The 14,261-nt window shown below is 46.9% G+C and overlaps 1 protein-coding gene and 1 pseudogene across 2 annotated transcripts in view; both read right to left on the bottom strand.

Annotated features, from left to right (window-relative positions):
- The window catches only part of TMEM181 (transmembrane protein 181), a 377,932-nt gene extending 377,407 nt beyond the window's left edge, over positions 1-525 (bottom strand). The window contains exon 1 of the mRNA XM_078649124.1: positions 140-525. Within this exon, the coding sequence (XP_078505250.1) occupies positions 140-270 (131 nt within the window). The 5' untranslated portion in view covers positions 271-525. The remainder of the gene's footprint in view (positions 1-139) is intronic.
- A 10,446-nt stretch (positions 526-10,971) lies between these two features.
- On the bottom strand, positions 10,972-13,526 carry LOC144763487 (KH domain-containing, RNA-binding, signal transduction-associated protein 1 pseudogene; annotated as a pseudogene). The gene has a single exon (XR_013596225.1). The product of XR_013596225.1 is annotated as a KH domain-containing, RNA-binding, signal transduction-associated protein 1 pseudogene (transcript).
- Between the last annotated feature and the right edge of the window lie 735 nt (positions 13,527-14,261).

The following is a 14,261-nucleotide window of genomic DNA, read 5'->3' as shown; positions in this document are numbered from 1 at the left end:
GACAGAGGTTAACGGCGGTTGAGCGCTGCCTGTGACGCCACTTGGCCTGAGAGAGAGAGGACGCATTTGCCGGATCAGCTATCCCACTCAAATAGGCCTGCACGAGGGGTCTTCCTGTAGCCCTCCACCCCCTTCGTACCTGTAATAGCGGTCATCCTTGTAGGGGGTGAGGTCCTCTTTCAGTTCCTGGTACGTATCCTTAATCCGTTTGCAAAAATGTTTCAGCTCGCTGCAGATGGGGGTTTCGAAGGACGGGTAGTCTGAATCCATAGCGGCGGCAAGGCAGGTCCCTTCCGGTGGAAGCGAAGGCGAGAGACGGGCCCGGCTAAAGCATTGCTGCTCGGGAGAGGGGGCGCGCACTGCTGGGTGCAAGAAAGCTCGATTCCCTCTCTCCGTTCCTCTGCCGGGTTGAGGGGGCAGGGAGGCACCGTATCGACCATACAAACAAATCAAAGGTAGGCTAGGGCCCGCCCTGCCATATGCGCCTCTCTCCCTGGCATCGCAGCCCGGAGCTGAGTCAATGCTCCGTGTGTGGGAGGAGGGGGAATGGGCTGGGTCTGTGCTGACATCACTGCTGCACCAGGGGTAAGGGGCTGCCCCTGTGCTCTCCCAGGTAGATCTCAGTGCAGCGTTAGCGCCAAGGCAGACGGCAGATTATTGAATGGTATCGTTTTGCAATTGAATTACAGTGAAACCTACAGTACCCGATTTTAACTACAAGCACTGGTCCGGGTTGATGTGTGTGGGAAATACAAGGGCGGGCTTAATTCGTTCCCTTCTGTTCCAGAAATGCTTGGAAGAGCGACTGCACGTATACACCAGCACCATGGACAGCTCCCACGTAGCAGCCCGATCAATCCGCGCAGATGCATGCCAGTCTGCGCTTCCTTTGCCTCGGCTGATGAAAGTGAGAAGCAAATTATGTCAAATTAACGAAAGATTAATGAGGAAGGACTGTAGAGACGTAGACGTGGGACTCAGTGTGTAACTTAAACAGGGATAGGTTAGGTTACATGCACCAAGCAGACCTCCAACCGACCAGCGCTCTTAAGATGTCACCAGGGTTTTAAGTGGAGGGGGGTCTGAGGCCCCCCCCCAGGTTTTTTTTGGGGGGGGTTGGGCGCGAAAGGGGGCTCTATTTTAGGGCCTCAAAGGTAGGGTGACCAGACATCTCGTTTTTTGTTTGGTGTTACTAGTGTGGGTAACATGTCTTGATAGTGAAATACTGCCAATTTCGTTTTTGACTATTGAAAGGCTATCTTGCCCATAGGATAACATGGGGAATGCTGTGTAACATGTTTACCTGTGTATCTTCCAAAAACAGCAAGATAGACATATGGAATCTGGTATCCCTGAGCTCAGACTTTAATAACATCCTTTAGTGAAGATGGATTTTAAATTCTAAGTTCGGAAATAGCACTTTTAGAAAGTGGCTATTTTCCTGTTCAACATTTCTGTGTGCCTCTGCCTGGCTGTGTATTGACTGTCTGGTTGTGAGTGACATGGGCTGGGGGTGGCTCCAGGAGGCTGGCTGAGTCAGCACAAGGCGGGAAAAAAACATCTGCATGTACTCTACATGCAGATGGGTGCACTCTGCCAGTGCACCTCTTCTTCCTTTGTGAGCGTGGGCCAGGGCCATCAGACGCACCGCAGGAGGTGGAGCCAGCATTGTGGCAGGCAGGCACAGCCCTATTGAGACCCAGGTGCTACTCCTCCCACCATTCTGGTGTGGTGTGAGTTGGCTGGCAAATGGTAGAAGGTCTGATGAGGAAAATTGTTGTGAGAAACCCCAGCAAAATAGACACAGTGAATATCTTCAAGGGTTTTGGGAAATCCTGCAATAGATTTCTAAGTAATGTAAATCATTTTTACATGTTTTAAAGTGTTTGGTATTTTATGGCTTATACTGAATAAATATACCTTTTTGTCTATTTTATTATCCTTTGCTGGATGTGACGTCATGATTTTCTTAAGCACACAATGCTAGTTATCTTGATTTAGAGCAGAGGTCTTAAAACTTTTGTTGTTTGAGCCCCTCCAGCTGAATTCTTTTAGCTGTTGCCCCCCCCCACCACCTGACAGAAATTTCTGGCATCTGGTACACTACATAATCCTTGATGGGGAACGACATGCCCATACTTGTGTACAGGGGCGCAACTAGACCCGAACTGCGGGGGGCTAACTCTCCCATTCAGGGCTGGCCCTAGCACTGGACGTACATAGTGCAACGGTCTGTTTTGGCCCCCCTTCCCCATTTCCTCCTCTCCCTGAATTTCCTCACTACCACTCACCAACAATGCACCCCTTCTCTCTATAGCACCTTTCTGGCAAACATTTCATTTTTTTATAGCGCTACTCATAGTTTACCCACACTCAGTTCTTTGATCTGCATGGTACACATTCTTTATAGCAGGCACATTAACCCTCTGCACTTTTTGGGTGGTAGGAGTGCCCATGTGAGTGCACAGTGAGTTATGCGACAGTGTGAGAGAAGGGTAAGATGAGTGACTGCAAGGTGAGTGTGGTGACCATATGAATTTGGGTGCGGATTTAAGTGTAGAGTGGGACAAATGAATGTATGGTTAGTGATGGTCTTATGAGAGTGAGTATGCACATTGAGCAGAAAGAAAGACATGTGAGTGAAATGTTTCATGACTGCAGGGTGAGTAGTGTGCTTTTGTGACTGCAGGGTGTGGTTGCAGGGTGTGGTACAGGGTGAACAGCACACGTGCATTGTGAGTGCAGAGTGATCACTGTGAGTTCAGGGTGAGCGGGTGATCAGTGTGAGTGCCTGGTGATCACTGTGAGTGCATTGTGATAGCTGTGAGTGCAGGGTGAGAGGGTGAATGGTGTGAGTGCATGGTGATCAGTGTGAGTGCATTGTGATCGCTATGAGTGCAGGGTGAATGGTGTGAGTGCATGGTGATCAGTGTGAGTGCATGGTGATCAGTGTGAGTGCATGGTGATCGCTGTGAGTGCAGGGTGATCGCTGTGAGTGCAGGGTGATAGCTGTGAGTGCAGGGTGATCGCTGTGAGTGCAGGGTGATCAGTGTGAGTGCATGATGATCAGTGTGAGTGCATTGTGATCGTTGTGAGTGCATGGTGATCAGTTTGAGTCCATTGTGATCGCTGTGAGTGCAGGGTGAGAGGGTGAATGGTGTGAGTGCATGGTGACCAGTGTGAGTGCATGGAGATCACTGTGCGTGCAGGGTGAGCATGAAAGTGAAGGGCGAGAATGAGAGCGAGTTGTCAGAATGCAGGGTGTATTCCCAGACACTTGAACTAACTCAGCAGGTTATTGACGGCAGCGTAGGGTTTCAGATATGTTAAACTATTGCTATTATGGCATTAACCAGGGATCAGGGTGGACGTAATAAATGTGCTGATCTTCCAACAAACTTCCAGTCTTATGGTTAGGGTTGCCAGTTCATTATTTTGATGGCCCAGTTGGTACAAAAATAACAGTCACCTGAAGCTGTATTGTCAGCACTTGTCTACTTTGAGCAGCAAATATAGATAGTAGCACTTTTAATTGTGTACTATAGCTGCCTGAATGGTCCATGACGTATAATAATATGGAACAAAGACAGAAACATCACATTACAACTGTTTATTTATAAGCATATTTGGTGTCAAGACAAGCAGGCTGTTTAAAAAACACATGGCTCATTTTTCTGTTGGTAACTTTAAGCCCTGTGGGTGATGCAGCGCCTGCCTTTGTAAATGTAAAAGAAACTTTGTCTCCTTTCTACTAAGAGCTTCCTCCCAGGACGGGGTTAAACTGGTAAAGCTGAAATGCTTCAGCTGCTTTGGGAGGCAGGATGTCTACTTTGCTAAAACTGAAAGCATGGAAAGCCCATCCTTTCAGCTGCAGTGGGAGGCAAGGAGTCTCCTCTGCTTTGAAATCGAAGGCAAAGGAACAGGACTGTCTGTGCGTTTTTTTTAGCAGAGGAGACCCTGCCTCCCACTGCAGCTGAAGCATCCAAGCTCTACCAATTAACCCCCTCCTGGGAAGGTTAACTGTTAGCTCTTAACGTGACAAAAGCACACGTCCTGCCTTATCTATTTCCCCTCCCTCCTCCCTCCAGCCCTCAGTTATGGGAGAATTCCCATTTGAACTTGTGACACCTCCCATTTGAACTTGTGACACGAAGATCTTTGTGTGGAGTGCGCGCCCCCCCTGAGATGGTGTCGCGCCCCCCTGGGGGGGCGCGCCCCACAGATTGAAGAACTCTGATTTAGAGCATGCCTCTACTCGGATAGGCCACATCCGTTTAAGAAATTTGCCACACCCCTTTTAGAGCACCACCAGGTTTTTTTTTCCCCACTTAAACCCTGGGTGTCACGCTGATATTTCTATAAAAGAAAAAAACTACTGGTAAGGATCGATACATCAGACACTATTATTTTATTTATTTCGTATTTATTTATTTTAGTGTTTTATAGAGCGCGAACTTGACCCGTTAGGGTATCAGAGCGCTTTACAGAGTCAGAGAGTTAAACAATAGGGAGGAAATCACAAGAGTACTGTACATCAGAGCGCTTAACAAAGTCAGGGAGTCATACAATAGGCAGGATATCACAAGAGTACTGTACATTAGGGGGGAGGGGGTGCTGGGTACCAGAGGGATGGAGGAATACAAGGATAATATTACAATTACAATTACTGAAGACAGACCCCCAGTTTCTTGGTGGGGCGAGGTCACAGGATGAGGGCGAAAAAGCCTCAAGGATGTCGGTAGTGGGCATTTGGGCAGCTCTGGGATGGGAGGGGAAGATGAAATCAGCTGAGGCATGAGGCTAACGAAGGAGAGTTTGGCGAGGTGAAGGAGGTTCGTTTGATCCAGGATGGAGGAGTGGATGCTCTGAATTATTTTGGTGGCTCTGGAGTGCAGAGTGTGGATATCTGTGGGGGGTGGGAGGGTTAGGATGGGTTGTATTAGGGGTCATAGAAGGGATAGATTGAGTGTTAGCGGGGTAGCTTGACTAGCATCAGCAAAAGTCATTGAAGACGTACTGGTCTTAGAGTCCGAGTGGGGGGCATGAAGGAAAGAGACCACGGGTCCCGCGTCAATTTTGTTCGGGGGAGGTAGTAAAAAGGCTGAAGGGGTTAGGGAGTGCTGTGTTGGAAACTGTGGATTCCGAGGGAGGAGCATGAAGGGAGGGGATCAAGGGTCTCGGGTCAATTGCGTTGGGGAGACTGGTAGGAGGACTGAGGGGATTAGGGTGTACTGTGTTGGAAACAGTGGGGACAGTGGGGGTAGATAGAGGGGAGGAGACCCGTGGTCTTGTGGGGGAAGTGTTAGCAAGGCTGGTGGATGAGCAAGGGGGTTAGGAGGGACTGGGTTGGAGGCTCTTAGAGGGGTGACTTGTGGGAAGTTAGTCATGTTGGGCAAGAGGGTCGGAGGAATGTCAGGACGGGTGTTGGTTGTCTTCCCCGCGACCAGGCCAGTAGATGAGTTGGGGGGTTGGGAGGAACTGTGTGGGAGACTCTAGGAGAAGTAGCTTGGGGGAAATTAGTCATGTTGGGCAGGGGGGTGGGATTAAAGTCAGGCCGGGTGTTGGTCGTCTTGCCAGTGTCATGCACGTGGTTTCGGAGAATGGTAAAGAGATCTGCAAATTTATCAAGGTTTTTTGTTGAAGCTTGGATTATTACAATGCCGTTTTTGTAGAGGGTGATGGTGAGGTCAGCTCGCAGAGTTGCTGAGGGCATTATTGTGAGCTTAGTGCCGTAGGGAATGTTCCTGGATGAGCGTACATTGAGGAGTAGCGAAAAGGTATTGCGCCAGGGGCGGATTCTTCTGGAATAGAAAACAAGGTCGTTGATGACAGTGCCTTTGTCCGCACAGAAGCGAAGGTCAGAGATCAGTGACTCTGGATGATTTTTCATGGTGAGGTGTTTGAAGGCTTTGTAGCGTTTTTTGAGAGTTTAGGGGGTAGACCAGGGAGTAAGAGTTTGACCCAGAGGCAGTCAGACCAGGACCAACCATGTTGGCTAGGGTTGGGCACACTTGGGGAGATCTGGATCATTAAGCAGCAGTTATTAGGACCCTAGTCATTAGGATGGTAGAAGTTTATAGGAGATAACGGATTGGCCAGGTTGGGGGAGAATCCTTAAGAAACAGCTTTCTTTGTGGGTTTAAACAGGTTTTATGTAGATTAATACAGTTGGTCGGTGCCACTTCAAGATGGCCGCCCTAGTTTGGAGTGTTTTTGCAGTCCTCTTTCTGTTACAACTGCTAGTGCCCCGAGAGCCGGCTGCGTCTGCAGTTCCAATATGTGTGGCCAAAACGGGGTTGAGGTAGAGAGAAATAATATCAGTCGATATGTGGGTTAGAGTGTTAGGTCATGAGGACAAAGGGCACGCTTTGTGGAGGTTGCATAATATATTAATCGTTCCAAGATGGCTGCTTCTTTATCTAGTGAGTAGTCCTATCTTTATGTTTCCCATATAGCTAATTACTCAATTTGAAGCATAGTTTAGGCACAAGATGGTGGGGCATGTGCTGTTCATCGAGGTGTGACCATCTAAATCACCGGTGTGTGCCTCTTCCTCGGTCCATCTCTGTGCGCTGCTCCAATTGCCCCTCCGCATGAAAGCGTGGTCGCCAGACACAGTTCAAGAGTGAGGGCCAAATAAGTGCACAGTTGCTAGACAGCAGAGCGTATAGCCGAATCTACCGAATGCTATATGCTCCTCTGTATCAGTCCATCTGTGTGCTGGCCTCAGCATGCAAGCGCAAGCACAGTAGTAGAATCTTCACTAGAGGGCTCAAATGGCAGGTGCAGAGAGAAGCGCGGGGTCAGGCGATGGGAGGGGGCTCACCTCAGCACAATGTGGCTCTTCAGGGATTCTCTGTTCCCCCCATGAGTGTGAAGGTCTTGGGCGCCGAGCGAGACCGCTCCGAGGAAGGCTGCAGCTCGGGGATCATAGGCGTAGATCGGGACTGCTCCCGCGTCTCGGTCCTCGATGCCGGAGGGGGTCGTCCTGGTGCTCCGGGTGCTGGCATTAGGCACTCCAGCGACCGGGGCCAATAACAGTCTGTGGGCGCGCCTGATCAGATGTCCCGTTCCTCAATGCCGGAGAGGGTCGTCCTGGTGCTGGCGCTAGGCACTCCAGCGATTGGGGTCAAGCACGGCACTAGGACACGCCTAATAGCACGTCCACGTCGGATCAGACTCCTGCGGTCCTGTGCACCCGTCTTTGCTCCTCCGGTGATCCGCTACATCGACTCAGCCGGCGTGATCCTGTGCTTTGCGGTATGTTCAGATGGTGGGTCTAGCATGGTCTAATCAGGGATATTTAAAAAAGTTTCGATCCCTAGCCCCCTGAGCTCACTCGTTGAGCTCCTTACCCGCCGCCATCTTGTTGATACTCCTTACATTGCATACATATCTCTTATCTGCAGGCACTGATCTAAGTCAAACGCTTGCCTCCAAATCATAGTTTATCCTAAGGACTTGTGAAGTGAAGAAGTGATACTAAGCTGAGCTCCTTTGTTTCCCTCCCATTGCACTGGCATCTATGTGTGAGACTCAGATCGCTTCTAGGGAGTATCATACAAACTAAAAGAGGCTGATGGCAACTTAACTTTGACCATTGTTTTACGTCCAGCCAGCTGCCCAGTTGGAATCTAAAACTAAAAAGCCCCACACTGCCTACACGTTGCTGCTCTAAAAGAAAGCAGATAATGTGCAGTTGCCGTGTCCCCGTATTGGACATTTACACCAGGACAAGTACAGCCTATTGCACTAGGGCTCAACTTCTTAGACGGAGTCCACCCAGTGAAAATAGTGGCTCTACACACATGTACCACCGTCTCCCCTGATGTGTGCCATACATGTTGTTTAGAATCTTATTATAGAAGGAACAACATTATAAGCTATTAAATAAAGGTTTTAGTACGGCGCACACACTGAACTAATGTATTTGATGGTGCTCTTATAACTGATAATAAACAAAAAAAGTCTGGGTGAAATAAAGTATTTGCCTAAAATCATACAATTTTGTCAAGATATAAAGTCAGGATCGATCCCACATTTTCCATTGTCACACTGTGAAATTCAGCTACTACATGAGTATTTCTTTCTGATATCAAACGTTAATGTTTTGTCCTTAATTCTTCTAGGATGAGATTGGGTGATGAGACAAATCCATTTTTTCTGGGGCAGTTTTACATTGCACAAAGCTTGCCCAAGGACCTAAGAGCTTGTTTCACCACAGACTACTTTACACATTTTTTTCAACACAGAGATTTGCCGGAATCCACAGGATGCTGAGCCAAGGCTGAATTCAAACCTGGTTCTCCATGTCTCATGGTCTCCATTGAAGGTTAGAGGTTCCAAAAGACCTCAAGCTGAGCCAGAGTCAGGCGCCAGGCTCAAGTTTGGCTCAATCTTTCAATGGCTAACCCACTTCTGGGCAAAGCCAATTGGTCTGGCTCGTTTAGGTGTCTATATATTTTTTGTGATGGTGGTGGTGTGTGATTTTTTTCGGATGCACTAACTGAAAATGCCATTAGCCATACATACACATGCATCCACTCCATATTCACTATTACATGTTTTTGAAGAAATGCACACAGACAGGAGGGAGGGGGGGTAGGAGTCCATTACTGGAGACCACACTATATTAAATGTAATCACTTTAACCTTGAGTTAGTTCATTGTAGAATTTGAGCCCCTTTTACTAGTTGAGGAACCTATAATGTAGGAACCGTCCAATCGTACTAAGAAGTGAGGATTTAACTAACACTTATCGTTTGTATGATGTGGATAGGTGTACAGGTTAACCCCTGTACAATTGCTGCTTATGGAGAAGGTATAACTTTGGCTTGTACTACCTCAACAGTAGGTTCTAAGTGTACTTTGAATTTATAAAGATGGAGCCAGGTTGTTTTTGTGTATAGGACACTATTGAAGTGAGCTTTGATCAACTTCCCCTTGGAGGGAGTAGTAATAAGAATTGCATTTTGACCTTTAACTGTCATCTTATCAATGGGGGAGTCTGGATCTTGAAAGTGTTGTGTAGTTCCTACAAATCTATATAGGATCTGCGTGTTCAGACAGCATTAACTAAGGGATCGGTGTCCAGACTGATTCTAGACACCCCATAGGGATATTTTAGCCCGGAGACCAGCTAGCTCACAGTGCAACTATGAGCCCCCTAACCTTACCCAAGGAGTGAATAGTTTTTGGCAACTATTTAACATGACAACCCTGATCTCTTAAGAATCATGGAAACAGTACAGTACTTTTCGCTCAGTTATTTGTGCTCACTTTGTCTCAGAGAGATACTCAGATTAAACAGTGGGGAAGTTTTCAATAAGTATTTATTGAGCCAGCATCATTGTAGTATAAAATTTGTGTGCTGCAACAACCGTTAAACAGAAACCGATATATACAGTTATAAGCACCAACAGAGTAAATAAAACAATGAATGTATGTAGGCATGTAGATACATGGCTGTAATCATGAGTACTCCTACAATGCAAAACCCTAACTAGATGTACCTAAGTGTACCTAGCCATGTGTAGGCGTATAGCCAAGACTCCCTCAAGGAAAGAGCCAACCTCATTACCTGATGTGAGAGAACGAAGGACCCTGTCTTGGTCTCGAGATGGACGCCCTGCGAGGGATGTCAGACCACTGCATGCTGGATTGTCTGTGGCAGGGATTTCCGCATCTCGTGTCAGTATGGACGTTTTTATCCTCTGGTTTGCCCAGCGAAGATGTAGCACTTATATACACAAAAAGTACCCTCAGGGGGTGCGTCATGGTACTTTGGGCATGCCAGCCAAGGATGGATATGGCGGTGACCCTTATACAGTTAATATGCAGAAGATGGTAATCCTGCTGTGATGCTAAGAATCTTCATGCATAATAAATGAGGCTAGTTTTTCAGAGAAAACCACACAACATTTATTTTGCACCTAACTAGCTAAAAGGTCAGCGTCAGAACCGTTATGTAGAGCATGGTAGGACAAACGTAAGTAAAAGGTCGTGCAACTACCTAGTTCTATAATGGGGGTACATAACAAAGGTAGAATTTAGTATGGGCAGTGGAATAGAGTTGATAGGGCGGCACAGGACGCTGAAAGATGGCGCACACAATTGGACTATTGTGGATGGGTCACTAGGTCCAGTCTACACATGAAGATTAGGTATTTATAACACACCCAATAGGGCACCTGCATTTCGTGCCACATACGCAGCTCCACATAAGTGTCAGATCTCTGTAACAGATATTTGGACTGAGTAGAGAATTGAGTTATACAGTAACGCTTGGTTTTAATTGTGCTTTATTATGTAGAAGAATTAGCTTCTTTTTTTGGCATTTTCATATTTTCATACAACATGAACAGTGCATCGGCACCATGTGTGGCAACGGCCAACGTTATGCAATTCAACATACAAACCATCATATTAACAGGTTAACTAGTAAACGAATCACTGGTAATAGTTCCTGGAAGATTGTCCTTGCAATGACTGAGGCAGTACCATGTTAGGCATTGTGGTATAATATATCTTAGCCATATTAGACATGGTGCGTTACTTAATCAAACTGTGGGCGTGGGGTACAACAGAATAAGGGCAAAGTAACCAAGAGAAGGATAGGGTAGTCGCCGAGACCCGTTGCCGCATGTGCTAGAAAGGGACGGGCTTGTTAGACAAGAATGACAGCAGCTCCGTAGTGTGGAATCATATGTTTTGTGAGTTAGGCCAGCGGTGTGTGCGTGTACTTCAGAGTGCTAAGCGCTGACTTACTGATCTTGTTCCCTTTCTTGGGCCTCCTCCGTGACAATATCCATGCCCTGCAAGCTCGACACCATATCTTCTTAGTGATGCAACAGAGGAAACTTGCGGATCCCCAGCAGGTCCTCCCGGCATGATTGTAGAAGAATTAGCTTCTTAGCGTTCATTGTACATTTCAGGTCTGATTTTGAGTGCAGCTGATTTCGAGCTCACTCCTTTATTTATTTATTTTTTTTTTTTTTTAAATGACTAAACTTTATTGACAAAACTGGCAGACATTTTGACATAAGTTTAGCTACCTATTTAGGCAGTCTTCACACATTCGTTAAGTAATTATCCTACGCGCACACTGAAAGGACGGTGTACAAACCCACAGGATTGATAACTATGTACAAAAAGGAAGCTTTTCATGGTTTGCTCCTTCCCCTAACAGCAGTGTTTAAAGTACCAATGTGTTGATATCAGAATGAGAGGAGTGGTCACCCTGTGAACCCAGTGTGGAGCAGCACTCCCAGGGCCATTTCTGTTCGGCAGGAAAGGGTGGTGGTCCCTACTGAACAAGGCCAGATTGGTCCACTGCATTTCCATGCACTTAAGTCACTCCCACATCCAGTGGGAGGTTGCCTGTTCAGCAAGTTCATGCCCCTCCCACAGAAGGCTACTTAAATCATATTGAACATATCGGGAATCAGATCAAGAACTACCAGTCTCGAGCCAGAAAAGTAAGGGGAATAAAAGAATACAACTAGAGTACATAAGGGGGCGGGAAAGCTCCAGCTTCCGATAGCATGCAGGCACAAGGGCACACAAGACGGTGGCCAATAAATGCCAAGCCTACAATATCAGTTATAGCGTTTCAACCTACCCCACCAATAATGCAGTTACTTTGTTACGAACGCAATTGGTGGGGAAGGGGTGGAGGGGCAGCGTCCCAATTTTATTACCCAATATTTCCCTCCATTATATTTTTTGTATTAAAAAGTGTAACACGATTTATTTGCCAATCTGCTTTTTGACTGCCAATCAGCTAAGATTTATTTAAACAATTTACGCATTGCTTTTAATGCCGAACGGAAAACTAAAAAGGAAAAATAGTTTTAAATGTAACCTATATTTGGGGTTCTGTAGCTACAACTTTTAAGATTTGTAACAAAAGTAAAAAAATAAATACTTTGGTTTCTTGAACCAACTGACTTCACAACCAAGCCATAATTAGTTTGAAATGAACTTTTGAAAAGAACTGCAGAACACCGTTTAGAAAGAACGTCTCGGCTACACTACACATAAAATTAGATGTTTGTACAACTATTTTAACGCCATTAAAATACTCCTTGGTACAGAAGCTGGTATGAAGGAGAGCACGAAAGAATAGTTAGACAATTACTTGTCTGCCTGAAAAGCAACAGGATGAGTCTGGAAACCAGTATCTGGGAACGTGCACAATGTCGTCGTAATAACTGTTTAATAGCGTCCGTAGGGGTGATCCCTGTATGAGCCTTTCACAGGCCGGGCTGGCGGAGCCTTCAATGCACGCGAGCTGTTCCAGTCATCTTGCCCTTCCGGCCTACCGTAGCTGTCGTAGGATTCTGGTGTCTCACCGTGAGCGTAGTCATAGTATTCTGCTGTATCTCCTTGACCCTGGCTGTAGTAGCCTTCGTACCCCTGGTAACTCTGCTCAGCATAGGTATCCTCATAGCCATAATCGTTGTAGGGTTCTGCGGCTGGCGGTGGTGGGAGCGGTATCCTCTGGATTCCTGGTGGTCTGGAACGGGTTGAAGGCATGCCTCTGCCAGAAGGTGAAGGGGGGACACCCCGACCAGCACTACCACCTCTTGGGAGTGGACCTCCTCTACCTGGTGGCGCCCCGCGGGGTCCCATAGCACCACGCGGTGGTGGAACACCGCGCCCCCTCGCAACAGGTGCAGGCGGTGGGGGAGGGAGGGCTCCTCTTCCACGGGTAGGTGGACCACCACGACCACGCGAAGCCTCTGGTGGGGCTCCATTCAGGTAAGACAGCTCCAAAAACTGGTCCTGGCAGATGTCATCCATCATATCATGGGAGCTCCGTGACAACCCTCTCCACTGGACCATCCCGTCCGGCACTAGGAACTTCTTAACCTCTTCCATTGCGTGCGACATGCGCGTGTACGCCTCACACGGGGGTCCGAAGACCTCGATGAACACGTGCAGATCCATGTTCAGATGGGCATATTTTGGATCGCCGCCTTTTCGCAAATCCTCCTCCTTTCCTTTGTCCCTCATAGAACCCTTCCCCAGTACGGAAATTTTGGCTCCCGTCTCTTCTTGTAGTCTCTTAATAGTATTGCCCTGTGGCCCCAGGATCTTCCCAACAAAATTAAACTTTGGATACTGTTTAACTGGAATAAGAATGCGCTCCTTCAGCTTCATATTCTTGTGGGAAAACAAATCAAGGTATGTGTCTGCCTCATCGTCGTCCTTTTTATCTCCCTTTTGGACCTTTTCAATTTCAGTGCTCAGGAGTTTCATAGCGTGTGTAAAGCTCGGATCCAGACTGTCCTTTTCTGCCAGGAGCTGAGGCAGGTACTTGCTTTCGGGCTCTTGGGTTGGAGGGGCGGAAGGCGGCTCAGAACGACCTCCGCGGGAGCCTTTGAAACCACCGCGGCTAGAACCTCGACCGAGCATGCTCCTCGGGGCCTGCATAGCTGCAGTGTGTGAAGAGAAAAGGCAGACGAAAACTGGCCAGCAGGGATTGCGCAGTCACGAAAGGCGCACTGTTGGTGGAAGACCGAGAAAGCTCTCACTCCTTTATTAAGATATTAAGAAAACAAGTTCTGAAATTAATTTAAGTTATTTATAGATGGAAACTATTACTGGGTAGAGGTGTACGTGGTGGCGGAATCGAAGGGACATGTGATTTTCCTAGGAACCTTGATTTAATGATATTTCCTAATACTTCAGTGTTACGGACAGTAAGAAAATTTGAAATATTTTTGCTTGGAACAAAATAGGTGAGCTTTTCACATATTAAGTGCTTTGATATCATAATATGTTGTACAACAAGCCAAATCTGGGCTGATGGCATATGGGTGCTTTTACACATGGTGCTAGATTGAGTTTCTATAGGGTGTATTGGTTGTTACGTCTCACTTAGGATCATGTACCTATATAGGGCATAGATGCCACAGTTTAAATATGTTACAGCAAACAAATGATGGACAGAATGCTGACAATGCAAACATTCTCCCCAGTCAAAAGATCTGGGTTAAATCCATCATTCTTTTGCCCACTACGCCACCCCAGTTTGGACCCAGCCATATGCAATCAGTCTTGACCCTGTGCCTCATGGGAACAGTCCAGACCAGTTTAAATATGGGCACAAGGGTGAAGAATTGTTAGTCACGGTCATGGTGAAATTGTATTACTGGGTGATATGTCTCAAACACAATTACATCCCATATGTAATTTTGGTATAAATCGTGAGGTTTAAAGGGCTCTGGTGGTCCAGAAAGAGAGTAATTCTGTTG

The sequence above is a fragment of the Lissotriton helveticus genome, chromosome 6, assembly GCF_964261635.1.
Source record: "Lissotriton helveticus chromosome 6, aLisHel1.1, whole genome shotgun sequence".
Lineage (NCBI taxonomy): Eukaryota > Metazoa > Chordata > Amphibia > Caudata > Salamandridae > Lissotriton > Lissotriton helveticus.
The sequence above is the reverse complement of the archived record's forward strand: the minus strand, read 5'-3'. Positions and strand labels throughout refer to the sequence as shown.